Genomic DNA, 26930 nt, shown 5'->3' with positions numbered 1-26930 from the left:
GGCCCCACCAGGTGGTTGGCAACCCTAGCTCTATTTACAAGCCAAACACCATTACGCTGACTACTTCCGGGATTCTTGAAAGCGAGACTGGATTTGGCTAAAGGATCAAACACAATTCTAGAGTCTTCTGCTACAGTTTACAGTTTTTGTTGTAACACTGACATTGTCATAATTTCATCACAGCAGTGACATCATTGCCATGAAATCTGTGATTCCACTGCCATGATCTCTGTCACAACAGTTGCTCGCAGCTGCTCTTCCATCATGCAAATCGTTAGGCTGCAGTCTCCTAACAAAGTGTTTCCCCTTGCAAACCATACCATTTGCAAGTGAATTGTCCAGCACTGTTAACACAGAGGATCTTTTAAGTGGAAAAAATGTGTTGTGTCTTGCAATTCGGTCCCTGAAATTACAACACAGTGTGAGTGCACACACGCAGAGGTGACCAGTGGGAAACTGCAGGTCGCCGGATGTAAGGATGAAAATGCACTCCGCCTATGAAGATCTGTTGCGGGAAGTTTAACTGGCCAGGATTGGACCTGGCCAGGAAAGGGGGTTGTTCTGGGAGATATATATAATCGGGGACCCAGCCCCGCCATGTTGTCTTTGTGATGTACTTGCCAATAAAAGCATGTTGCCTTCTAAATGTCTCAGAACTAAGTACATTACAAAATGCTTACTGTAAACTGCAACAGTGGTCAGCAGATTCAGGAAGCAGCACAGAGGGTGAAGAGAGTGCACACCAAGAAACTGAAGCTGTAGGAGAAGGGTGAACCTGAAAAGCACAAAGCATTGTGAATTAGCATCTTCAGTTTTTACACATTATATCTTAGTGACTGAAGCCACCTAAAGGCTCAAGCAGACAACATGGAAGATCCTGCCTCTCAGGTCTGTCCAACTGAATCTGAATTGCTGCCTCATGCTGCCTTGGGGTCATGCAGGCAAGGGACAGGAGTTTTAAACTTTAAACCTTCAGCCTTTACTTAGTGTCCTCTACAAAACATGCCTTTTATCTCCCTGCAATATGTTCAAACTTACCATCTTCACTCTCCAGTCAGCTTCAGGAGAACAAGTTATGCAGCTTTAGCAAGGCTAGGCATAGCTCTGATTGGCTAGTACCAGCAATGCGCAAAAAGTAAAGTTCTGCATGTAGGTAGGAAAAATCTGCATTTAGATAGGAAAAATCCAATGCATGGTTATAGGATGGGGGAGACTTGTCTTAGCAGTAGTATGTGCGAAAATGATCTAGAGGTCTTAGTGGATCATACGCTGAATCATGAGTCAACAGTGTGATGCGGTGGCTAAAATGCAATTTTGGGCTGTATCAACAGAAGTATAGTGTCCAGATCACGTGATGTGATGGTATCGCTTTACTCTGCTCTGGTAAAACCTCACCTGGAGTACTGTGTTCAGTTTTGGGCACCACATTTTAAGAAGGATATAGACAAGCTGGAACAGGTCCAGAGGAGGGCAACAAAGATGGTGAGGGGTCTGGAGATCAAGTCCTATGAGGAAAGGTTGAAGGAGCTGGGCCTGTTTAGCCTGGAGAGGAGGCAGCTGAGAGGTGATATGATCACCATCTTCAAGTACTTGAAGGGCTGTCATATAGAGGAGGGTGTGGAATTGTTTTCTGTGGCCCTGGAAAGTAGGACCAGAACCAGTGGGTTGAAATTAAATCCAAAGAGTTTCCTGCTCAACATTAGGAAGAACCTCCTGACCGTTAGAGCGATTCCTCAGTGGAACAGGCTTTCTCGGGAGGTGGTGGGCTGTCCTTCCTTGGAGGTTTTTAAACAGAGGCTAGATGGCCATCTGACAGCAATGAAGATCCCGTGAATTTAGGGGGAGGTGTCTGTGAGTTTCCTGTATTGTGCAAGGGGTTGGACTAGATGACCCAGAGGTCCCATTCAACACTATGATTCTATGGGCGTTTTTGCACTGACCTTAATCGGGAGCGACGTCCCTCTTCACCGCGCAGCGTCTGCGCGGATTTCGCACTAATTGCTCCGCAGAACCCGGAAGAGCCGCAAAGTCCCGCGGCTTTTGCGTCGCAAATGTAAACTAGCCAAAAAACAGTTTACATTTGCGACGCAAAAGCCACGGGACTTTGCGGCTCTTCCGGGTTCTGTGGAGCAATTAGTGCGAAATCCGCACAGACGCTGCGCGGAGAAGAGGGACGTCGCTCCCGATTAAGGTCAGTGTGAAAACGCTCTATAAAAGCCTCACTGCCTTATTTCTGGAGTAATTTCCCCCAGCTATTTTTAAAATGAGCATGCTTTCATTTTCTTGTTGGAAATAAGTGGAGGAACTTATGTTTGATTTAATAAATGTACATACACAGCTTTAATTTTTTTAAAAAGCAGACAAGCCACCCAACTCAAGAGGAAAGTGGTGTGATAGCTGGTTGAATCAGCATTCTATTTGCTGACTGCCATTTCCGCTGTGAACATAGGAGGAGGCTAGGCTCACCCTTTGCTAGGGGAAAATGCACAATGTGGAGGTGGGTGTTGTCTTTTGGTCAGTATTTTGGTGTGCATCCATGTTTCACTGTTGACAAAGATATGCTAGCGTGAACCAAGAGCAAGAGTGAACAGGCACAGAGGATCAAGTAATTATTATGGGATATTGATATTTCAGCTACAACCATTATATGTATAATATTGTGCATATTTCACACACACACACACCTTAAATCAAATGCTCATAAGGATGGGAAGGAACAGCTTTTGCCAACTAGTTAAACAGGGACAGGCTGGGCTAGAGTCTTCTCCCTGATGCAAGTGTTTTTACCTGCAGGGTTGCTTTCATGTCGGGGAAATGTTCCAATGTGGCATACCTCACCTGCACATTGTAGTGGTATAGTCTGTTCTATCACCTTGGGGCTCTGCCACCTCCTTCTGCTGCCTGTTTAGAGCAGGCCAAACATGAAGAAGACGACGACTGCAGATTTATACCCCGCCCTTCTCTCTGAATCAGAGACTCAGAGCAGCTTATAACCTCCTATATCTTCTCCCTCCACAACAGACACCCTGTAAAGTGGGTGGGGCTGAGAGGGTTCTCACAGCAGCTGCCCTTTCAAAGACAACTCCTGCAATAGCTATAGCTAACGCAAGGCCATTGCAGCAGCTGTAAGTGGAGGAGCGGAGAATCAAACCTGGTTCTCTCAGATAAAAGTCCGCACACTTAACCACTACACCAAACTGGCTCTCATGAACATATTTAAGAATGTTATTTATTAGCTTTATTTATTAGATTTCTCCAAGAAGCTCAAAACAGTGTATGTGGTCCCCTGACAGAAAATGATTGCCCCCAAGTTACACGCTAAACTGTGTGGCAGAGCAAGGATCTGAATCCAGGTCCACCTCCCGAGTCCTAATGGAGTCACCGCTCCAACCCAGGATCTACCTGCCAGTATTTTCCTAGTACTCCTTACTTGTTCCCTCTTGCTCTGCTACAAATGTGAAATGGCTGCCCTGTGAAAATCTGCGCAGCATCTACCTCCCACCTGGAAGGTGAAAGGGCAAAGCAACCAGACCGTGTGATCAAAAGAGCGGAAAATCACTTGGCTTTGTAGAAAAGATGCCGTTGACGTGACATTAAGAAGACCAGCTCAGCTGGGAAATGAGAGCTTCCTCGGCGTGCTCCTGAATCGAGGATAATGAAATTCAACCATTAGTTGACAGCTGTTTTCGCTCTAGAGAAACCCAAAGGGAGAACCGCCAGTAGTGGCACCTGCAGCCTCTCAAGATAATACCCTTGGGGAGTGACTGGAACAGAAGTGTTCATGGAAATCTGCTTTGCATTCCATTTGTACTAGCTTGCCAATGGTTCTCTGTGGTGATATAACTTTCTAGCAACCAGAATGCTGCCCCCCAAGAAAGAGACATTTCAGGGGGTAGCTGTGTTGGTCTGCAATAGAACAGCTAGACTAGAGTCCCATAGCATCTTAGAGAAGAACCAAGATTTTTGGGGTATAAGCTGTTGAGAACCAAAGCTCCCTCTGTCCAAGCCAGATAAAAATCTCAAGATGAGTAATGTGAGTCCCAAGGACTGTACCATCGATCCCTGATCACTGTGGCCCCCCCTTCCCCACCCAAGGAAGCACAGTGCCTCAAAGGAAAGGGTGGCTTTACAATGACTTTACTGGGGGTGGGTTTAATCATCATGCTCAGCGCAATGAAGCGAAGGGCCAAAGCAGAAGGAATTCTGGGAGAACTGTGACTGAATCTTCCCAGCAACTTTTAAAAAGAAGTTTCCATTCTGTTCTGTGTCCCCAACCCTCGCCCCCCCCCCCCCCAACTGTGACTATGACACTGGGGGCAGATGCTGAGCCTTTCCCTCCCACGGGATCTTTCCATACAGATTAACATAGAACCCCCCTCAGGTTGCAGTTATCCCTGGAAGAGCTCTTTATTTAACTTTTTAAATAGTTTGGTGTAGTGGTGAAGTGTGGGAATTCTTATCTGGGAGAACCGGGTATGATTCCCCACTCCTCCACTTGCACCTGCTAGCATGGCCTTGGGTCAGCCATAGCTCTGGCAGAGGTTGTCCTTGAAAGGGCAGCTGCTGTGAGAGCCCTCTCAGCCCCACCCACCTCACAGGGTGTCTGTTGTGGGGGAGGAAGGGAAAGGAGATTGTAGGCCGCTCTGAGACTCTGTCCTTGAAAGGGCAGCTGCTGTGAGAGCCCTCTCAGCCCCACCCACCTCACAGGGTGTCTGTTGTGGGGGAGGAAGGGAAAGGAGATTGTGAGCCGCTCTGAGACTCTGTCCTTGAAAGGGCAGCTGCTGTGAGAGCCCTCTCAGCCCCACCCACCTCACAGGGTGTCTGTTGTGGGGGAGGAAGGGAAAGGAGATTGTAAGCCGCTCTGAGACTCTGTCCTTGAAAGGGCAGTTGCTGTGAGAGCCCTCTCAGCCCCACCCACCTCACAGGGTGTCTGTTGTGGGGGAGGAAGGGAAAGGAGATTGTAGGCCGCTCTGAGACTCTGTCCTTGAAAGGGCAGCTGCTGTGAGAGCCCTCTCAGCCCCACCCACCTCACAGGGTGTCTGTTGTGGGGGAGGAAGGGAAAGGAGATTGTAGGCCGCTCTGAGACTCTGTCCTTGAAAGGGCAGCTGCTGTGAGAGCCCTCTCAGCCCCACCCACCTCACAGGGTGTCTGTTGTGGGGGAGGAAGGGAAAGGAGATTGTAGGCCGCTCTGAGACTCTGTCCTTGAAAGGGCAGCTGCTGTGAGAGCCCTCTCAGCCCCACCCACCTCACAGGGTGTCTGTTGTGGGGGAGGAAGTAAAGGAGATTGTAGGCTGCTCTGAGACGCTGTCCTTGAAAGGGCAGCTGCTGTGAGAGCCCTCTCCAGCCCCACCCACCTCACAGGGTGTCTGTTGTGGGGGAGGAAGGGAAAGGAGATTGTGAGCCACTCTGAGACACTGTCCTTGAAAGGGCAGCTGCTGTGAGAGCCCTCTCCAGCCCTACCCACCTCACAGGGTGTCTGTTGTGGAGGAGGAAGGTAAAGGACATTGTGAGCCGCTCTGAGACTCTGTCCTTGAAAGGGCAGCTGCTGTGAGAGCCCTCTCAGCCCCACCCACCTCACAGGGTGTTTGTTGTGGGGGAGGAAGGTAAAGGAGATTGTAGGCCGCTCTGAGACTCTGTCCTTGAAAGGGCAGCTGCTGTGAGAGCCCTCTCCACCCCACCCAGCTCACAGGGTGTTTGTTGTGGGCGAGGAAAGTAAAGGAGATTGTGAGCTGCTCTGAGACTCTTCGGAGTGGAGGGCAGGATATGAATGCAATATCTTCTTCTTCTTCTGGGGTGAATAAAACCCCAGAGGAAGGCCTGTGTCAACAAATGAAACCACGCATAGTTGTGTGTGTATACTGTGGTCTCCTCTGTACTGTGGTCTGATTAGAAACCACAATTTCCTCATGGCTACACCAATGTGAGCTTAGTGGTTAAGAGTTGCAGACCAGGATCTGGGATACCCAGATCAAATCTGCATACAGCATCAGTTTACCCTGGGTGACCTTGGGTCAATCACATATCCTCAGCCTAACCTAACCTCACAGGGTTGTTGGACGAAAAGAACCACAAACTCTGAGCTCCCCGGAGAAGAGACAGAATAAAAAATGTAATAGATCTTTTTAAAAAACTGGGAAGATATTATTATAGATTTTCCAGCATCTCCGGTCTAGTTTATTCCTCAAGAAACACCCATTTGTGGCAGAGGAATTATTTTCTGCTATATACCATAAATTGTTCGTACCAGTTGTTTTCTAGCTCTAAGCCACTGCCGTTGTATTAATTAAGAGCATTTTCACCATATGGGTTCCGCATAATAAGGCAAACACAAATAAGGGAAAAAATTATGACTCGCATGCGATGTCGAGGAGCTGTCTGTGTATGTGCTTGATGGCTGCAGAGAGAAAAACAACTTTTCTGCACAGAGCTCAGTTATTCCCAGGGGTCCTTGAAGAGACAGCCATGCTAAGAAAGGTGGACTGGTGTTTCCTTCTGAACCCAGACTCATCAAAAAATGGATGTTAATGTAGCAACCTGATCCAGGAGCAAGATTTACTCACTGCTCAGAACTGATGTGTAGGTGGGCCTAGCTGTGCTTTCCCCAAGGGGAGCATCGTGGATAATCGCTCGGGCTCCGTCTAGGGCCAGATGCAGGCTCTGGAGCTGCGAATCGTTGAGCCATTGACGTTGGGACTCTGTAACCATGGCTGCATTTTCTGGGCCCAGGCTTGCTATTTGTTCTGGGGAGAGTTCCTGAAGAAGCAAAAGAAATAATCGTAAAATTAATTTTTAAGACTGTTTTATTTTTTAAAAATTCTGTCACCTTGCCACCCAAATAGATGGGACAGTGGCAAATACCAAAAGCATTAAAACAGTATATAGAAAATAGCAGGCAGCAGCTGTTGGATATTGTAACTCTCCATGCGAGAGGATCTGGGAAGTAAAGGTTTAAGAGAATTACCTCTCTCTCAGATATACCTGGCAGTTGGCCCCACTCCATGGGTTTAATGTTAAGCCTCTTCATACATTTGCTTGTCTTCTGTTTCATCTTATACAGGAGCTCTCTTCTCTCTCTTACTTGGGCTTGGAGTGTAGCTGTAAGGTTTTGCCCAAATAAGCTTATGGAAAAGAAGCATAAGGCTGCCAGTCTGCTACGCGAGAGCAAGATTGTGTCTTGCCAGACTAACACAGATGGTCTGTCCCCAATAATTATAACCCCTGAAATAATGGCTCCCTTTTTTCCTGCGGCTGCCAAAGTCATTTGAATTAATCATTATAAAGTCTTTTCTCAGGCCTCAGTGTTGCTTCCATCAAAGTCACATTCCACAGGCTCAACCCAGTTCAGTTGGTCCATATCAGTGTTGCCCGGGGAGACCAGATAAGAGCTCCCTTCCCACCTGCAAACTGGGAACATCCTGTTACACACAAGCACTGAATGTTTAAGAAATACAATGGATGCTAGTAGTTGTGAATACATTTGTAATATGGGGTTAATACATCACATGGATACAAATACATCTGCAAAATGATAAGTTTTTAATGAGCAAAGCCAACCATACCGGCAAACAAGGAATAGTGCCATCCCCAGCGATACTTGTCAGGTACCTGTTCCTGATATTCTGCCACCCCAAAAATCTAACTCCCTCACCCGGCTTTTTGAAGAAGGTATTGGATTTATATCCCGCCCTCCACTCCGAAGAGTCTCAGAGCGGCTCACAATCTCCTTTACCTTCTTCCCCCACAACAGACACCCTGTGAGGAGGGTGGGGCTGGAGAGGACTCTCACAGCAGCTGCCCTTTCAAGGACAGAGTCTCAGAACGGCCTACAATCTCCTTTACCTTCCTCCCCCACAACAGACACCCTGTGAGGTGGGTGGGGCTGGAGAGGGCTCTTGCAGCAGCTGCCCTTTCAAGGACAGAGTCTCAGAGTGGCTCACAATCTCCTTTACCTTCCTCCCCCACAACAGACACCCTGTGAGGTGGGTGGGGCTGAGAGGGCTCTCGCAGCAGGTGCCCTTTCAAGGACAGAGTCTCAGAGCGGCTCACAATCTCCTTTCCTTCCCTCCCCCACAACAGACACCCTGTGAGGTGGGTGGGGCTGAGAGGGCTCTTGCAGCAGCTGCCCTTTCAAGGACAGAGTCTCAGAGCGGCTCACAATCTCCTTTCCCTTCCTCCCCCACAACAGACACCCTGTGAGGTGGGTGGGTCTGGAGAGGGCTCTCACAGCAGCTGCCCCTTCAAGGACAACCTCTGCCAGAGCTATGGCTGGCCCAAGGCCATTCCAGCAGGTACAAGTGGAGGAGTGGGGAATCAAACCCGGTTCTCCCAGATAAGAGTCCGCACACTTAACCACTACACCAAACTGGCTCTCCAACTGCACCAAACCACTACACCAAACTGTCTGAGTATTGGGCATGAAACCACTTGATCAATTTGGGGGCCCTGACGTGATCACTTCTGACCCACTCATTGTGTGACACTGGGAAATGTGGCCACTTAACGAGAGAGTATAGTGCTCCCTTCTTCCGTTTGGAGTCCAGGATGTCTTCCGCCTTGTGGTGTTTCTGTCCATCCCTCATGATAGGAGGGGGCTTGTGGGGGGGAGTGCCATACCTCAAATTCAGGGTCCTGTTTTAGCAAACTGGAATGAAACACAGGGTGAATATCTCTAAAATTCTTGGGCAGGGCTACCTCCGCAGTCACCTCATTAATCAGGTGTTTCACTTTGAACGGTCCAATAAACTTCCAGCACAGCTTTCTGGTGGGATGTGTAGTCCTTTCAAGTTCTTGGTTGACGCATAAACTGAGTCACCCACTTTTATGTCCTGCAGGGGTACCCATTTCTTATCAGCTTGGGCTTTATAGTCCTCTTTCACCTTCTTGTCTAGTTCCTCTTTGAGAACTCCCCACTGCAACACCAGACTTGACCGCCACTCAAAAACACCTCCGCTTTTGGTTGCCCCGCCCCCGGCAGACCTGGCATGGGCTTCCCCTCATACCCTTGTGCTTCATGAAATGAGGTGACTCTGGTAGTGGTGTTCATAGTGTTGTTACAACAATATTCAGCAAAGGTGAGGAGCTCCACTCAATTATCCTGCTTATTTCATGTAACACATGAGGAACTGCTCAAGGACTTGATTGACCTGTTCTGATTGCCTGTCAGTTTCTGGGTGATAACCTGAGCTCAGTTCCTGTTCAATACTGGTGAGCTTTAAGAATTCCCTCCAGAACTTGGCAACAAGCTGTGTGCCCCAGTCTGAGATAACCTTCTTGGGGAAAGAGTGTAGATGTACCATATGTTGTCAAAACAGCTTAGCCAATTTTTTTAGCTGTTGGCACCTAGGTACAGGGAATAAAATGGGCCTGCTTTGTGTCCACCAATATCACAATTTCCCCCTGGCTGGGAGGGTAGGTCTGTAATTGTGACTATTGCCCATGGCCTCGAGACCGTCTCCAAGGGGCGTAGCAGACTGGCAGCCTCCCCCCCCCCCCATTTCTTGGCCATGAGGCATGTGGGGCATGATGTAACATACTGTGAAATGTCTCTTCTCATCTTAGACCACCAAGATTGTTGTTGCACTAAATGCAGTATTTTCACATACCCAAAATGTCCAGCAATTTTATTAAGACGGCAGTGTTTAAGGATTTCTCCTCTGAGCACCTCTGAGACATATAAATGATTGTCTTTATATAAGCAGCCATCCACCTGGCACTCAAGCTCAGCCTTCTCCTCCCTCTCTGAAGTTTCCCTTATCTGTTCCACCCAAGGGTTAACAGGGGGTCCTGGCTTCAACTTAACCTGGCTTTGAGTGATTACTGCCCCTTCCAGCTGAGTGGGCGTGAACAAGGAGTCAATCACCTCCTCCTGTTTACTCTTGTGTTGACTGGAGGTAGGGTTGCCAATCCCCAGGTGGAGGCAGGGGATCTCCCAGTTTGGAGGCCCTCCCCCCGCTTCAGGGTTGTCAGAAAGTGGGGGAGGGAAATGCCTGCTGGGAACTCTGTTATTTCCTAAGGAGATGTATTCCCATAGAAAATCATGGAGAATTGATCTGTAGGTATCTGGGGCTCTGGGGAGGGGGGCTGTTTTTTGGAGTAGAGACACCAAATTTTCAGTATAGCATCTAGTGCCTCTCCCCAAAATACCCACCAAGTTTCAAAAACATTGGACCAGGGGTTCAATTCTATGAGCCCCAAAAGAAGGTGCCCCTATCCTTCATTATTTCCTATGGAAGGAAGGAATTGAAAAGGTGTGCCGTCCCTTTAAATGTGATGGCCAGAACTCCCTTTGGAGTTCAATTATGCTTGTCACAGCCTTGATCTTGGCTCCACCCCTAATGTCTCCTGGCTCCACCCCCAAAGTCCCCAGATATTTCTTGAATTGGACTTGGCAACCCTAACGGGAGGTGGGACAAGGCACTGGCCAGGAAGTTGTGCTTGTCAGGGAGGTGCTTAAGAGTAAACCAGAACCCTGAAAATAATTGCGCCTGCCAGACCTACTTGGCAACCATTTAGTGCTTCTAAACTTGTTTTCTGTCCAAATTTCAAATGGCTCCTTCGCCCCCTCCAGCCATTGCCGCCCTGTCTCTAGCACCAATTTCACTGCCGCCGCCTCCTTGTCCCACACCGACCCAGTTCTGCTCAGGCTTGTTAAATTTTTGGGCAGAGCTGACCATGTGCCTCTCTCTGTAGAGAAAAACAGCATGGGAGGGGTGAAGAGTAAAATCCTTTCCCCAGCATCACGGCTGCAACCCCCCAGCCCCCTGGGAGGGGGAATCCAGTCACAGATTCCCAGTTTTCTACATCTACCTTGCCTGTCAATTAGGAGGGCAGAAAGGGAAACAGATGGGCTTTATAGGAGAAGATGATATTGGATTTATACCCCACCCTTCACTCTGAATCTCAGAGTGGCCTACAATCTCCTTTTACGTTCCTCCCCCACAACAGACATCCTGTGAGGTAGGTGGGGCTGAGAGAGCTCTGACAGAAGTTGTCCTTTCAAGGACAACTCTGCGAGACCTAGGGCTTACCTAAGGCCATGCCAGCAGCTGCAAGTGGAGGAGTGGGAAATCAAACCCAGTTCTCCCAGATAAGAGTCCGTGCACTTAACCACTATACCACACAGTCCCCAGTTCCTGATAATTTATCCTTCTCATGCATTCCCTTCCTTACTCCTCTTGCCTGGCTTTCAGAGTCAAAGCCATCTGTCTTCATTCTCGCTTGCAAAGTGCGGTGTTATGCAAGTGACACTAAAGTGAAAGGACGTCAAGACCTGCTTTGCAACCGGATCTCTCCATCCAGTGCAAAATAATCTGCTAAGCAGAGCTATTATTAAGCCTTTTTAGAAATCCAAACACTGTTATTATAACTATACAGTAATTATCTTTCTGTATAGAACAATGACATCCATTTGTGATAAATGACCCTACATAGCTTTTCTGCAGCACACTTGATTTTGCTGAAGATTTAGAACTGCTCTTGGCACCGTCTTCATCACAAATTACTAAAGGTCTGAACTCCTGCCACCTTTTTTAAATTTTGCTTTTCACTGAGATTTCCAAGGCTTAATTTGTAAAAAGTAGCAAGATTGAAGCCTTCTCAGGGTGCCATGCCCTTCAAAATCCCAGATTATGTGGGGGTGGATTCTAATTATTCACCACTGGGAGGAAGAAAAGCTTTCTGCTTTAATGCACTCGCTTTGCAATACTTCACATGTTCACGTATGCAGCCTGGTGCAGTGAACAGCGCATCAGGTTTGAATCAATGAGTACAGGGCTTAATGCCCCCTCCTGGCCCTGAGGATCACTGCATGACTCTGAGCCAGTCTCCTTCTGACCTGTCTCACAGAACAGTCATGGGGATGGTCACAGGTCTCCTTGCCACCCATCACCACAGTGCCCACTCAGCATCAGACATTTTCGATGCTTGTCACCCTTCCTCTTCTCTGTGAGGCGGGAGTCGGAGTAACCTCAGACTTGAGTGAAGGGGAGGTGGTTATGTCACCTCCCCCCATTCACTCCCTGGACCCAGTTGGGTGCACTCTCTCTCTCGCAGTCATCTGGGTGCTCAGGCTCCGCTTGCTCACTTTGAACATATGAACATATGAAGATGCCTTATACTGAATCAGACCTTTGGTCCATCAAAGTCAGTATTGTCTTCTCAGACTGGCAGCGGCTCTCCAGGGTCTCAAGCTGAGGTTTTTCACACCTATTTGCCTGGACCCTTTTTTGGAGATGCCAGGGACTGAACCTGGGAACTTCTGCTTCCCAAGCAGATGCTCTACCACTGAGCCACCGTCCCTCCCTCTCCCTCTCCCTGGCTCACCCACTCCTGGACTTGGCTCTACCCCCATCAGTGTTCCCTCTAAGCTGAGTTAGCATGAGCTAGCTCACATTCTTAGTTTCTAGCTCACACATTTTTGTCATAGCTCAGGAAGGATGACACCAGAGCATGATAATTTATGCAGTTTAATGCCAGTGGCTCACAACTTTAATGCCAGTAGCACACAAAGTGGAATTTTTGCTCACAAGACTCTGCAGCTTAGAAGGAACATTGACCCCCCCTATATATCTTGGAGGATGCCAAGTTGGCTCCTCCTCCCACTGACCCCACCAGTTTGCTTCTAGCCTGGTGGGGTGAGCTACAGCCACGGACCAGCCCTGGGTACCATAGCCCTGGCTTCCCTCCTGTCCCCGAGTCTGAACTGGGAGCCAGTGTTCTTCCTGATGTGGGGCCTAGCACAGCTCGAAATGGCTTTGTTTCAAGCCCTTTTAATAATATTACTGGGAAGAGAGAAACCAAAGAGAGATTCGAAATACATCTCAGTGCATCTATGAGAATATCATATCATACAATCACATATTGTACTCACCCTGGTTTCTACACTACTCTAGCCACAGCTCATGTCTCCAATGGAATCAAACCATCCATATCATTCGAAATCTAACATCCCTTATGGCCAGTTTTTAGGGGCCAAAAGAAATTCATCTGCAGACAGTGACCAGACTACAGAATGGAAGCTAACAAAATTGAGAAATTATTTTCTAGGGGATATCCCAGTAATGTTATTAAAACGGCTTGAAACAAAGCTGATGAGGCAAACAGACAACACTTATTGAAATATAGGGACAGAGAAGACAGATAGGGGATTTCATGCACTTTCCAATATTCTGAGCTAGCTGGTGGCATTAAGCAAGTTATTAACAAAAACTGGCATATTATAGGGCACATTCCCGGCTGTGATAAACACCACGTGTCGGTTTTAGGAGGGACTGTAATCTCAGAAACCTTTTACTGAAAGCAATCATTGCAGCTTCAAAAGATGAGACTCCTAAACCTGCAAGTGGATTTCATAGGTGCTGCAGATGTGCAGCGTGCTAATTTATGACTGAAGGTGAGACTTTTGAAAATCAAGCTCAGGGAACACGTCTAAGTTTTTCTAGCTTCTCCACATGTTCCACCGAAAACACTGTCTACCTTTCATTCTGTCCATGCGGGTATATCAACTAGATCAATTAGGAACTGAGTGTTAGAACACAGATCTTGGGTCTCTAAACGAGTCAGCTTAGCTCCAATGGTGGATCACTATGAGCAGGCAGGACATTCAGCAGAAGAAATTAGGTTCTTTGTATTGTATGTATGTATATATATATATATCCTTGCTGCTTCCCCTCCTTACATCCCTCCCAGTCTCCCAGCTAGCTTTCTCCATTGCCCCCCCACAGGAGGCTAGACACCCAGACAGCCATGCCTCTTCCTGGCCCTGCCCCACAGGGTGCCTGGCCTGCGTGCAACTTCTGCAGTGCTCTCTCTGAGTGATGCCAGCCTGTGCACAGCCTCCCTGCGGTGCTCAAAGGGAAGTCATGCTCAGGCCTGGTGCCTTCCCTGCTCTCCAGCTTTGCCCACAGGGGGGTTGAAGGGTGCAGGTGGCCTCTGCAGCACCAGCAGCCTTGGGGGAAGAGTGTGGAGGTGTGGCATGGTGTGGCAAGAGCCGTGGAGGAGGGCGGCAGGGCATTTGTCTAGGGCAGGGGTGGCCAACAGTGGCTCTCCAGATGTTTTTTGCCTACAACTCCCATCAGCCCCAGCCATTGGCCATGCTGGCTGGGGCTGATGGGAGTTGTAGGCAAAAAAACATCTGGAGAGCTACCATTGGCCACCCCTGGTCTAGGGCACCGAGCCACAGGGGAGGACCCAATTTGCCTCGTGACAAGGCCGCCTCTGATCTGTTCTTTAAGACCCTTTTCCATTTTTTTTGAATGAAGATGTTTAAGTCCTGCTTGTTCAGTACTGTCTCTAAAAGCTGTGTAATGGAAGTCTCATCTGCCATGATGGATTTTTCAGTGCCTGAGGCCTTCAACTCCAAATGAGTTCCCCTTGGGGTAAAGAATGCCAGTGGCATCTTGGGCAACAGTTTTGGAAGAGAACAAGGAGCCCCATTATTTTCGCCCATCATCTGAAAAGCTGGGAAGCGGTTATTGCGTGAAAAAGAGCTCGGGAGGAGGAAGGGTAGAAGAGCTGAAGAATGAGACAACCACCATGTTGCACAGCGTTGCCACACCCCCACTTCTGATGAAGGGAGCTTTGACTCTTGAAAGTTTAAAACTTGAAAATGCTTATTGGTCTCTAAAGCGTACCTGAACTTGAATCTGGTTCTACAGTAGAATGTGGCACTATCTTTAAACTATTTTCACTTAGTAAGAGTTGTTTTGAGAATAGCATAAGACCAGGGAGGAGCACCACATATGCTGAACCACTTGAGGGAAAGAATGGCATAAAATTAATAATAGTTGCTGTATCAAAACACTGGGGAGAGCAGCGTCTGAGCCCCTGTTTTGTATGCAGAAGGCCCCAGGTTCAGTCCCTGGCGCCTCCAGTTTTAAGGTTGTCAGGGAAAAACTAGACCTTATGGTGTCTACAGCCTGCCCTGTGGAAGCCATCATCATTTTAGAGCCGAAGGTAGTCATTTTAAAATTCTGTGAGGGCCCAGTCCTGATCAGCCTATAGTGTGGTAGGGCCAGGCAATCTTGTGACCCACTGTGGGACACAAGATTGCCTGGTTCTACCACACTGCAGCCTAGGGTTGCCAGCCCCCAGCTCCCAGTAGGGGACCTCCCAGTTTTGGGGCCTTCTCCCCACCGCAAACTAGCTGGCCAGCAGGGGAAACCCTGCCCCTAAACAGGGATATCACCATGCCACTTCCCCAACTCCATGATATCACCTGGAAGTGACATCATTATATTAGAGACATCATGTGAGGATGCTCTGGTTTTTGGGCAAAACTCTATTGTTTGAGCACAATTTTACTACAGAGTTTGCCCAAAAACCAGAGCATCCCTACATAATGTCCCTGATGTGATAATATCACTTTTGAATGGCCTCCCCATCCACCCCCCCCAGAATGTCCTGCAGATCACCTCACAGGATTGATGAGGGGACCTGGCAACCCTAATGCAGGCTCAATCAAGATCAGGCTTGAATGGCATTTTTAAATGGTGGAGTTCAGCTCTAAAATGGTGTTGGCTCCATTGGCCAGAACTATGAGCATTGTGATGGCTGGTCTGGCCCTCAAACAACAGGGACTGAGAAATAACTTGCTTAGCCTGAGGCCTTAGAGAACTGGCAATACAGAACTAGATGGGCCAATGGCCAGACCTGATATAAAAAATTTTCCTACGCTCATATCCATTTGTCTCCTAAGAATGTTGAACCACAGAAATTCTCCTTCTCAACATTCATGGTGATTCATATACACTAGAGAAGGGGTATCCGCCTCCCAAACTAAGGTACAAGTTTACAGCCCCCATGGTTTTAAAAGCTAACTGAAACTAATGAAGAGGAAGAAATGTCAAAATATCCACACACTTACTTTGAACATTTCTTCAGGGATGCATTTTATTGCCGCCGCTTGGAAGTAAGGCATCAATTCTTTATCAAGAGCTTTTAATTCTCCCTTGCTCAAACCAGCTAAAGAGAGAAAAGATCACAGCACAGATTCATTCACAGTTTCGATTTAGACTCTTATGTGGGGCTAATGTGCATTTTAGAGCCTCCTTATGCTTCCCCTGATCAATAGTTGCTTCTCGAATGTTTTCAGGCACCGCTGGGAAATCAGGCCTCTCAGAATATAGAGGGGTTTTTTTGCAGTGGAGTGCATGCTTCATGTAAGAGCATAGCCTTGTAAAAGCACACTTGATTAATCTAATTTTCTATTAAGGAACTCTATGTCTGTAAAAGGCACAGAAACAATATCTCCTTGTTTTCTGTGACCACCTACCAATATATCTGTTCGCCGAGTATTCTCCCTAGACCTTCTTTCACCCAAATATCTATATGCTACCTATTAAACAACAAAGAGGCACATATTTTATGGACTGACTTTAGGCAAAGTTAAGAGCTTGCTTAAGTCTGATTTCTATACATTCAAGAGAATGTATCTCTCTGTGTCACTGTGACAGCGCAACAACAGAAAACGGATGGATGAATAGAGGGCTAAAATCCAGTACAATAAGAAATCTTTGTCAAGCATAGTCAGAACAAATCCAGACCAACAGGATGCTTGTAAAACATATGACCAGGAAGCCCCAAGTTATATTTGGTTAATATTGTGGATATCAAGGCAAAATATGCCACTCACAAAGTCTGAGATCTTTTAACAGAGATCAAATTATAGTTAGACACTGGAAAGCTCAGGATTTCACCTCAGAATTTCACCGTGTTGTAAAAAACACAGTCCAGCGGCACCTTTTAGACCAACAAAAGTTTTTCGGGGTATGAGGTTTCGTGTGCACCCACATTTCTTCAGACTTCAGACTACCCACCTGGATCCATGCGTTGCATAGTTTATGAATCTACCTCACGCCTGCCCTGGATCCTGTTATAACAGATCTGCGCTGGGAGTTCTGTGTTGATACTTAATTTCCAGAGGCCCAGTTTGCTAACAGATTCCTGAAGATGAAAGAATGTAAGAAAAGCCTTGCTGGATCAGACCAGGGGTCCATCTAGTGCAGCATCCTGTCTCACACAGTGGTCAACCAGTTCCTCTGGATGGCCAAGAACAAGGCAGAGAGGCCAAGGCCTTTCTAAGAACATCAGAAGAGTCCTGCTGGATCAGACCAGTGAGGGTCCATCTAGTCCAGCATCCTGTCTCACACGGTGGTCAACCAGTTCCTTTGGATGGCCAACAAGGCAGAGAGGCCAAGGCCTTCCTAAGAACATCAGAAGAGTCCTGCTGGATCAGACCAGTGAGGGTCCATCTAGTCCAGCATCCCGTCTCACACAGTGGTCAACCAGTTCCTCTGGATGGCCAACAACAGGGCACAGAGGCTGAAGCCTTCCACTGATTTTGCCTCCTGGCTCTGGGATCCAGAAACTTACTGCCTCTGAACATGGAGGGTCATTTAGGCACCATGGCTAGTAGCCACTTATAGACCTATCCTCCATGAATCTGCCTAATCTTCTTTTGTAGCTGTTTATGCTTGTGGCCATCACTACATTTCAGGTTGGGAAAAGGCAGGGGGAAAGAAGACTCCGCCCACAGCTAGGAAATATGTTTTAGCTTGGAACTCCCAGTGCACATCTGACTGGACAAGACTTGTTTTACTTGGATGCCCTGATTCGGAGATACATGACTACAGGCAAAAAAAAATCATTCCTGTGGGTATTACCTGCAATGGTACCAATCTCTTGTAAGACGGCTCCGTTCCATCTGGCAGTGCCTCCAAATACGGACTCAGCCTTCTTTTTAAATTCTTTCAGAACGCTTATGCTGCATGGGAAAGAGCCAATCCTGGCCACAACCGCCCTGTAGAAATGACAACACAGGAGAAGAATATATTGGATTTATATCCCGCCATCCACTCCAAAGAGTCTCAGAGCGGTTCACAATCTCCTTTACCTTCCTCCCCCACAACAGACACCCTGTGAGGTGGGTGGGGCTGGAGAGGGCTCTCACAGCAGCTGCCCTTTCAAGGACAGAGTCTCCGAGCGGACTACAATCTCCTTTACCTTCCTCCCCCACAACAGACACCCTGTGAGGTGGGTGGGGCTGAGAGGGCTCTCACAGCAGCTGCCCTTTCAAGGACAGAGTCTCAGAGCAGCTCACAATCTCCTTTACCTTCCTCCCCCACAACAGACACCCTGTGAGGTGGGTGGGGTTGGAGAGGGCTCTCACAGCAGCTGCCCTTTCAAGGGCAGAGTCTCAGAGCGGCTCACAATCTCCTTTACCTTCCTCCCCCACAACAGACACCCTGTGAGGTGGGTGGGGCTGGAGAGGGCTCTCACAGCAGCTGCCCTTTCAAGGACAACCTCTGCCAGAGCTATGGCTGACCCAAGGCCATGCTAGCAGGTGCAAGTGGAGGAGTGGGGAAATCAAGCCTGGTTCTCCCAGATAACAGTCCACGCACTTAACCACTACACCAAACTGGCTCTCCATGGCCTATCAATACCATTTAGAATATCATGGCCTGTAAATTTACAGAATCTGAAAAATCCAAGATCATTAGTTTCTTGTTCCCTCAGTCTAAGGGCTTCCCTGTGTCAGGATCTGGCCCTTCAGGCTTTAGGCCTCTGAGGGGATATCTGAAACCTCAGAACTGCTGGCTACTTAGGGCTGTCAGTCTCCAGGTGGAGATCAGCTCCCCCAGAAAAAAAATGGCTGCTTTGAAGCATGGGATGTATAGCATTGTACCCTGCTGAGGTCCCTCCCCTCCTCAAGTCCTGTCCTCCCCAGGCTCCCTCCCCAAAGTCACCAGGTATTTCCCCACCCAAAGCTGGCAACCCTACAGCTACCCACCCACAAACATTCAATGGCTCTTTTATAACTTGGCAGAGACTGACCAAGAGAGAGATCTTGGGGTCGTGGTAGATAACTCACTGAAAATGTCAAGACAGTGTGCGATTGCAATAAAAAAGACCAATGCCATGCTGGGAATTATTAGGAAGGGAATTGAAAACAAATCAGCCAGTATCATAATGCCCCTGTATAAATTGATGGTGCGGTCTCATTTGGAGTACTGTGTGCAATTCTGGTCACCACACCTCAAAAAAGATATTATAGCATTGGAGAAAGTCCAGAAAAGGGCAACTAGAATGATTAAAGGGTTGGAACACTTTTCCTATGAAGAAAGGTTAAGATGCTTGGGGCTCTTTAGCTTGGAGAAATGTCGACTGCGGGGTGACATGATAGAGGTTTACAAGATTATGCAGGGGATGGAGAAAGTAGAGAAAGAAGTCCTTTTCTCCCTTTCTCACAATACAAGAACTCGTGGGCATTCAATGAAATTGCTGAGCAGTCAGGTTAAAACGGATAAAAGGGTGATTAACCTGTAGAATTCACTCCCACAGAAGGTGGCAGCGGCTACAAGCATAGCCAGCTTCAAGAGGGGATTGGATAAAAATATGGAGCACAGGTCCATCAGTGGCTATTAGCCACAGTGTGTGTGTGTGTGTGTGTGTGTATTTTGGCCACTGTGTGACACAGAGTGTTGGACTGGATTGGCCTGATCCAACATGGCTTCTCTTATGTTCTTAACTTCAAAACATGCCTGATTGTGACTGTGATGATGTTTCACCAGGGATGCAATAATTTGGCAGAAACAACTCAACGAGGGGTTGCTACTTCATTGTTGCTTCTAACTGAAAATATTTTAACTATTATTCTAAGTCACCTTGAACCACAGGGAAAGGCAGAATATAAACATTTAAATAAATCAATTACATTTTATGCTTGATGCGCCGCTAATTGCCGTTTTTAAAAATTTTCTACACGCAGCAATCAGTTCATTTCTTCAAAGCCACCCGATTGTAACTATACATATGCTCAATGCACCTTTTAAAAAATGACAGTGTCACTAGGGAAATAAAATTGAGTCCTTCTTCCAAGAAACGTATTTAAGATCAATGTGACACTTCTGGGGAGGGAGGGGGGGGGAAGCTATGACGCACGCAGACATAACTGATGGGGAACACACCACACATTTAATGCCATTTGCATGTCACTTTTAAAAGGCCTTAATGAATGGGAAAGTGTAGTGTCATACCCAAATTCCAGAGGCTTGATGGCTGCAATCTCTGTGGAGTTCAAAGTGCAAAGAGTGGCACCTAAACCAGCCAGCTCAAAGCTTTTCAGAGTGTCCATCGCTTGCCCCGAGTCTTCTAGAAACCCCTGTAAGATGGATTTTGCCTGGAAAAAAAGCAGTGAGACTGACTGATCCCCAACTGAGGCCCACGGCCAGCAAGCACGGCAGCTGAAGCACTCCCATAACGGGTGACATACAGAAGCGCTAGCTTCCCCTGGCCACACGAAGGCATGCAATCCAATTAGATCATGGAAGCTAAGCAGGAGGATGAGAGACTAGCAGAGGTGAACATATGAACGTATGAAGCTGCCTTCTACAGAATCAGACCCTCTTTGGTCCACCAAAGTCAGTCTTGTCTACTCAGACTGGCAGCTGCTCTCCAGGGTCTCAAGCTGAGGTTTTTCACACCTATTTGCCTGGACCCTTTTTAGTTGGGGATTAAACCTGGGACCTTCTGCTTACCAAGCAGATGCTCTACCACTGAGCCACCATCCCTCCCTTGACTGGCAGCGGCTCTCCAGGGTCTCAAACTGAGGGTTTTCATGCCTATTTGCCTGGACTTTTTTTTTTTTTTAGTTGGAGATGCTGGGGATTGAACCTGGGACCTTCTGCTTACCAAACAGATGCTCTACCACTGAGCCACCATCCCTCCCCTGACTGGCAGTGGCTCTCCAGGGTCTCAAGCTGAGGTTTTTCACACCTATTTGCCTGGACCCTTTTTAGTTGGAGATGCCGGGGACTGAACCTGGGACCTTCTGCTTACCAAACAGATGCTCTACCACTGAGCCACCATCCCTCCCCTGACCGGCAGCAGCTCTCCAGGGTCTCAAGCTGAGGTTTTTCATGCCTCCCTGCCTGGACCCTTTTTAGTTGAAGATGCCGGGGATTGAACCTGGGACTTTCTGCTTACCAAGCAGATGCTCTACCACTGAGCCACCGTCCCTCCCCAATTGAACAGAACAGGTGTCCATGTTTCCTGTTTGGAGGGAGAAATCAGATGAGAAACTGGGAGTTTCATGTCCATAACAGCCAGCGCTTTTTAACCAATCCCATCAATGAAGAAGATAATTGTGTACTGTGTACGTCTGACATATGCTGATGACGTGTATTGCCCTGACCTGAATGGTCTAGGCTAGCCCAATCTCATCAGAACTTGGAAGTTATGCAAGGTTGGCCTTGCTTAGAGAGACCACCACACAAGGCCAGGGTTCCTATGCAGAGGCAGGGAATGGCAAACCACGTCTGAACAGCCCCTGCCTAGAAAACACTGTGGGGTTGCTGTAAGTTGGCTGTGACTTGACAACACTTCCCACCACCATGCAGATATTCACTGCTGTGCCAAAAGAAAAAGAAATCTTTTGAGGGGTCTGAGGAAAGGGATTTAGCAGTTGTCTTCCTGACAAGAGGGCAGCAAATTTATGCAAAGTTCGACAACTCAGAAGCGACTCCTTTGGCGGAATAACATTATATTATTATTATTACTATTATTATTATTAACAGACTCACCAGGCAGACATACTGACCTGCAGAGGGTTCCACTCCGTTTGCTGACTAAGCGCAGCCACCGTGTCAACAGAACTCAAATCCAGCTCTCTGATTTCAGTCTCGTTGAGTGCTGTGGCGATTCGCCCCAAGGAAACAACCTGAAAACTTTTCCAGCTGAGCAACGGCCCCCAGACCTTTGAAACAAAAATCTGCTGTTAGTTCACAGAGCCTTAAAACTCAGCCATCCAGAAAGGATCGTATGGGGGTGGGAAGTGCTGTCAAAGTGCAGCCAATTTATGGCAACCCGGCAGGGTTTTTAGGAATGCCAGCCTCCAGGTGGGACCTGGGGAGCCCCCAGAATTACAGCTCATCTCCAGGCTAGAGATTGGTTCCCATGGAGGAAATGGAGGCTTTGGAGCGTGGGTTCTATGGCATTATACCCCACTGAGGTCCCTGTCCTTCCTAGGCTCCACCCACAAATCTCCAGGATCTGGCAACCCTACCCCCCTATCCACCACAAGTGACCACGGGGGACCTGGCAACCCTAAACCTCTGCTGCCGCTATAATCTCTATTGGAGAAGGCAAGAGACATTCAGAGATGGTTTTCCATTGCCTGTTTCTGCAAAGCAGCACTCGACTTCCTTGCTGGTCTCCCATCCAAGCACTAACCGGGAATGACCCTGCTTAGCTTTGAAAGCTGACAAAATCAGCCCAGCCTGGGCCATCCAGGTCAAGGATATGCTCACATAGTCAGAGGAATTCCATGTAGGATAGCCACTCTGCAGCCAGGCCACCAAACAGATGTCTTTAAATCCAACAATTCAGCAAAGCATCCTTTCTCACCTGCTTTACCTGGTTCTTACAACAGGTGAGAGAGGAGGTAGGAAACAAGGCCGAGGAAGAATCAGACAATAGAAACGCTTGCTCCCTTGTCTCTTGCTGCTTGGGGAAAGATATCTATCAGTTGCCTCTGCTGCCACCATAATTTCCATTGGAGAAGCAACAGCCTGTAAGAATCTAGTTCAAGGGTATCAAACATGCATCCCTCTCTCTTGCTTCCTTCTGCATCTCAGCTTGCTTTGCCAGGCTTGCTCAATCACACAGGATCTACAGAGCAAAACCTAGATTTTCTCCTTTGGTTAAGGCTCGTCTCCCTCCTGGTCCACTGGGGAGGGAGGGAGGGAAAGAGCCAGAGCTTCCTTTGCCCAGTTCCCTGGATCCCATGGGAGAGATACAAAGAAAGCAACTTTAAGACCAACAAGTGCTAATGTTTTAAGCATGTTTTAAGTTGTTTAAAAAAATCTTTAGTCGTGCTTGTCTGTGCCCTTTAAACAGTTTATATTTCTGCTACCTAATCTTAAATATGTACACACATGGCCTGTCCTGACAAGATCTCATTTAGGTCAGATCTAGCCCTCATAACAAATTAGTTCGACACCCCTGGTCTAGTTCATGTAAATACTGCTGAAAGAATCGTTTAGTCCACATGTACCCTAGGGGGCGCTGTGGTGCACTCTTAATGTTTAGAGTTTATTAAATGTTTTCTGTTTTCTCTTGCAGTTTAGCCTACCACTCTCAGCCACTAAAAGCACTCTCAGCCCCACCTACCTCACAGGGTGTTTGTTGTGTGTGTGTGTGGGGGGGAAGGTAGAGGAGATTGTGACCGCTCTGAGACTCTGAGATTCAGAGTATAGGGCGTGATATAAATCCAAAATCATCTTCTTCTTCAGTCTGATTCCAAAATGATTAAGAAAAAGAGAACAAACTAAACCCGGTTTAAAAATAGTACTAATTCTTTTCCCATTAAGAACAGATGGCACACATTTAATTAGATGCTTGTCCTAAGTTTGTTTTCTCTGAAATAAAAAACATTTAGATTGTGGTGCTTTAAAAAGAAACCAATATTATTAACAAGCATTTCCAGGCTGCCATGCAATTTTGAGTGAATTGTAGATTCACTATCTCCCACTCTACCCTACCTTGAATATTATACTGTTATTAGGATTAAGGCCTGTTGTGAAGAAAAATACAATGGACTCTAGAAAGAGGCTCTGGGCGAGTGCCCCCCCCCCCACCGCTGTCTTCCCACCCACACAAGTGAAGGCATTCACTCCCCTGCACCTCAAGGGGAACTGATCTCCGCCATCTGGAGAGCAGTTGTAATTTTGAGTAGTCTCCAGCCCTCACCTGGAGATCGGCAACAGTGGTTCCCCAGAAGGAAATAGCTGGTTTGGAGGGTGGAGTGTATAGCATTGTACCTCTCTGAGGTCCCATCCCTTCTCAAACCCCACCCTCTCCAGGCTCCACTCCTCAAATATCCAGGAATTTCCTAACCTGGAGTTGGCAACCCTAACTCCTTCCCTTTATTTGCCCCTCTGACTTCAGCTTTCCATCTCCTCCGTTTCCTGCAGGTTCTACCTAGGAAAAGTACAGTCTTTCTCCACAGTGGGGGAGAACCAAAGCAGCCCGCCTGGGGTGAGGCTGAGGGGAGTAACAGAAAGAGGGGGCTGCCATTGCCTCTAAGGAAATGCTCTGTGAGGCTGCATTAGAACAGCAGCCCTTTCTGAGGCTGGTTGACAGAGAGGACACAGAGAAGTGTCGGAGATGTGTCTGTCTCTGAGGTAAGACTATTTTGGTGGATTGTTCAGTGTTCCTGAGCCTACAGTAGGCAGGGAACAGGGGAGTCAGCCAATGGGAACCCAGAGGTTTTGACTAACGCATTATGGGCCAATGGTTTATGGAGCTCAGGCGTCAACCAACGGGAGAGCTCCATTTGGCCAATACCACTACTATTTTATTATTATAAAAGGATTATGTTACTAGCCATAGTGACTAAAGGAAACCTCCATTTTCTGTCAACTTCTGAAACCCAGGGCCAGGAAGCAAAGTCAGGAGGTACTGGTTGGCCACTGTGTGGGATAGAACGCTGGACTAGATGGACCACTGATCCAATTCAGCAGAGTCCTTCTTATGACACTTGTTGCTTGTGGTTTGCAGTCTTTAGTCTGATCCTCCTTACAACAATCCTATGCTAGGGATGCTGCTGGTATCAAGTCTCAGCACGGCCAGTCCAGAGGCCTTGTACAGCCTGCTTATCACTGGAGCTAGTGTAGAACAGATTGAGGCTTCCTTATACCCAGGCCAACCATTGGTCTATCTAGGTCAATACTGACCACACTGATTGGCAGTGGCTCTCCAAGGTCTCAGGCTAAAGATCATTCACACCATCTCCTGCAGAGGAAAGCACCATCAAGTCACAGCTCATTTATGGCAACCATGCAGGGGTTTCAAGGCAAACAGAGGCTTGATTCTATGTGTTAACTCTGGGCTTCCTTGGTGGTCTCCCTTGCAGGTAATAAACAGTGCCAGCCCTGCTTAGCTTCTGAGATCAGATGAGACTGGGTCTAGCCTGGGCCATTTAGTTCAGGGCATCACCGCCTGCTTGTTCATTTAACCTGAGGTGCTGGGGATTGAACCCAGGGCCTTCTGCAATAGGGTTGCCAAGTCCAATTCAAGAAATATCTGGGGACTTTGGGGGTGGAGCCAGGAGACATTGGGGTGGAGCCAAGATCAAGGGTGTGACAAGCATCATTGAACTCCAAAGGGAGTTCTGGCCATCACATTTAAAGGGACGGCACACCTTTTCAATGCCTTCCTTCCATAGGAAATAATGAAGGATAGAGGCACCTTCTTTGGGGCTCATAGAATTGGACCCCCTTGTCCAATCATTTTGAAACTTGGCAGGTATTTTGGGGATTGGCTCTAGAAGCTGTACTGAAAATTTGGTGCCTCTACCCCAAAAAACAGCCCCCTCAGAGCCCCAGATACCCGCGGGTCAATTCTCCATGATTTTCTATGGGAATAAATCTCCATAGGGAATAACAGAGTTCCCAGCAGACATTTCCCTCCCCTCCCCCCGCTTTCTGACGACCCTGAAGTGGGGGGAGGGCCTCCAAACCGGGGGATCCCCTGCCCCCACCTGGGGATTGGCAACCCTAATGCTAGGGTTGCCAAGTCCAATTCAAGAAATATCTGGGGACTTTGGAGGTGGAGCCAGGAGACATTAGGGGTGGAGCCAAGAGCAAGGCTGTGAGAAGCATCATTGAACTCCAAAGGGAGTTCTGGCCATCACATTTAAAGGGACGGCACACCTTTTCAATTCCTTCCTTCCATAGGAAATAATGAAGGATAGAGGCACCTTCTTTGGGGGATCATAGAATTGGACCCCCTGGTCAAATCTTTTTGAAACTTGGGGGGTATTTTGGCGAGAGGCACTAGATGCTATACTGAAAATTTGGTGCCTCTACCCCAAAAAACAGCCCCCCCCCAGAGCCCCAGATACCCGCGGATCAATTCTCCATGATTTTCTATGGGAATAAATCTCCATAGAGAATAACAGAGTTCCCAGCAGACATTTCCCTCCCCTCCCCCCGCTTTCTGACGACCCTGAAGTGGGGGGAGGGCCTCCAAACCGGGGGATCCCCTGCCCCCACCTGGGGATTGGCAACTCTATTCTGCAAGCCAAGAGATACTCTCCCACTGAGAAACAACCCCATCCTCTAAGCTTCAACACAGACAACACAGCCAAAGGCCCATCAGGGATTTAAGCCTCAGAACCTGATGGAAGTTCAGCACTGGTACAAGAAAAGGGCTGTATCATGTTTAGAGTGCCTTTTTCGTACGAGTTGGACAGGACAGGAAATAATTTAGCGGCAGAGTCCATCAATTTTGCAGGCAGGTCTTTCCAACCAAAAGGTGGGATAAGGCTTTTTGCTATTCCTAAAAAAATTGCTTCAGAATCCTGGCCGGAGGTTTTCATATGAGGAGATTTTTTTCCTTTAAATATCCTGCTGCCTGGCCGAAGGATGACAAGGGCTTTAATATATTATAGAAGGACACTCTCTCCCAGTTGAGCACAGCTGGGGCCACGTTAATCTTGAGGATGATTTCTCTCTAGGCTGGAGGTCACTCGGCACTCACCGAGGAATTTTAAAAAGCGGCTTTCTATCGCATAATGGCAAAAGGGCCGATCAGTCTTGCTGTTAAGACTGAGGCTGCTGAATTTTGCTTCGCGGCTTTCGTGTGAAGCCCTGCATAAGAACTGGCAGCCAACTGTGGCGGGGGAGAAGGGCTTTTGGGAGATGGGAGTTAGGGAGGGCGGCATCATGTTTAGAGTGCTAGGCCCCAGCGTATGTTTCCGTTTGTTGCCAGTTTTCTGCTTGGGAAGAAGGGGGAAAGGAGGTAGGGTTGCCAATCCCCTAGGGTGGCCAGACCGTCCCGGGAGCCCGGGAATGTCCCGGTTCTGGCCACCCAATCCCGCCTCCCGGGCTGCCTATACCGGGACCATTAAAGGTCCCGGTTTAGCCAGCCCC

At 47.9% G+C, this 26930-nt stretch overlaps 1 protein-coding gene across 1 annotated transcript in view; it reads right to left on the bottom strand.

Moving 5' to 3' along the window:
- Positions 1 to 673: 673 nt before the first annotated feature.
- Positions 674 to 26930, bottom strand: part of OTOA (otoancorin) — a 79430-nt gene continuing 53173 nt past the window's right edge. The window contains exons 23-28 of the mRNA XM_060260942.1: positions 21596 to 21751; positions 20034 to 20176; positions 17661 to 17797; positions 15863 to 15960; positions 6561 to 6753; positions 674 to 775 (exon numbers count right to left, since the gene is read on the bottom strand). Of these exons, the coding sequence (XP_060116925.1) occupies positions 708 to 775; positions 6561 to 6753; positions 15863 to 15960; positions 17661 to 17797; positions 20034 to 20176; positions 21596 to 21751 (795 nt within the window). The 3' untranslated portion in view covers positions 674 to 707. The remainder of the gene's footprint in view (positions 776 to 6560; positions 6754 to 15862; positions 15961 to 17660; positions 17798 to 20033; positions 20177 to 21595; positions 21752 to 26930) is intronic.

The sequence above is a fragment of the Heteronotia binoei genome, chromosome 20 (assembly GCF_032191835.1).
Source record: "Heteronotia binoei isolate CCM8104 ecotype False Entrance Well chromosome 20, APGP_CSIRO_Hbin_v1, whole genome shotgun sequence".
In the NCBI taxonomy this organism is placed as follows: Eukaryota; Metazoa; Chordata; class Lepidosauria; order Squamata; family Gekkonidae; genus Heteronotia; species Heteronotia binoei.
Note: the sequence above shows the minus strand (reverse complement) of the source record. Positions and strands in the feature narration are given on the sequence as shown.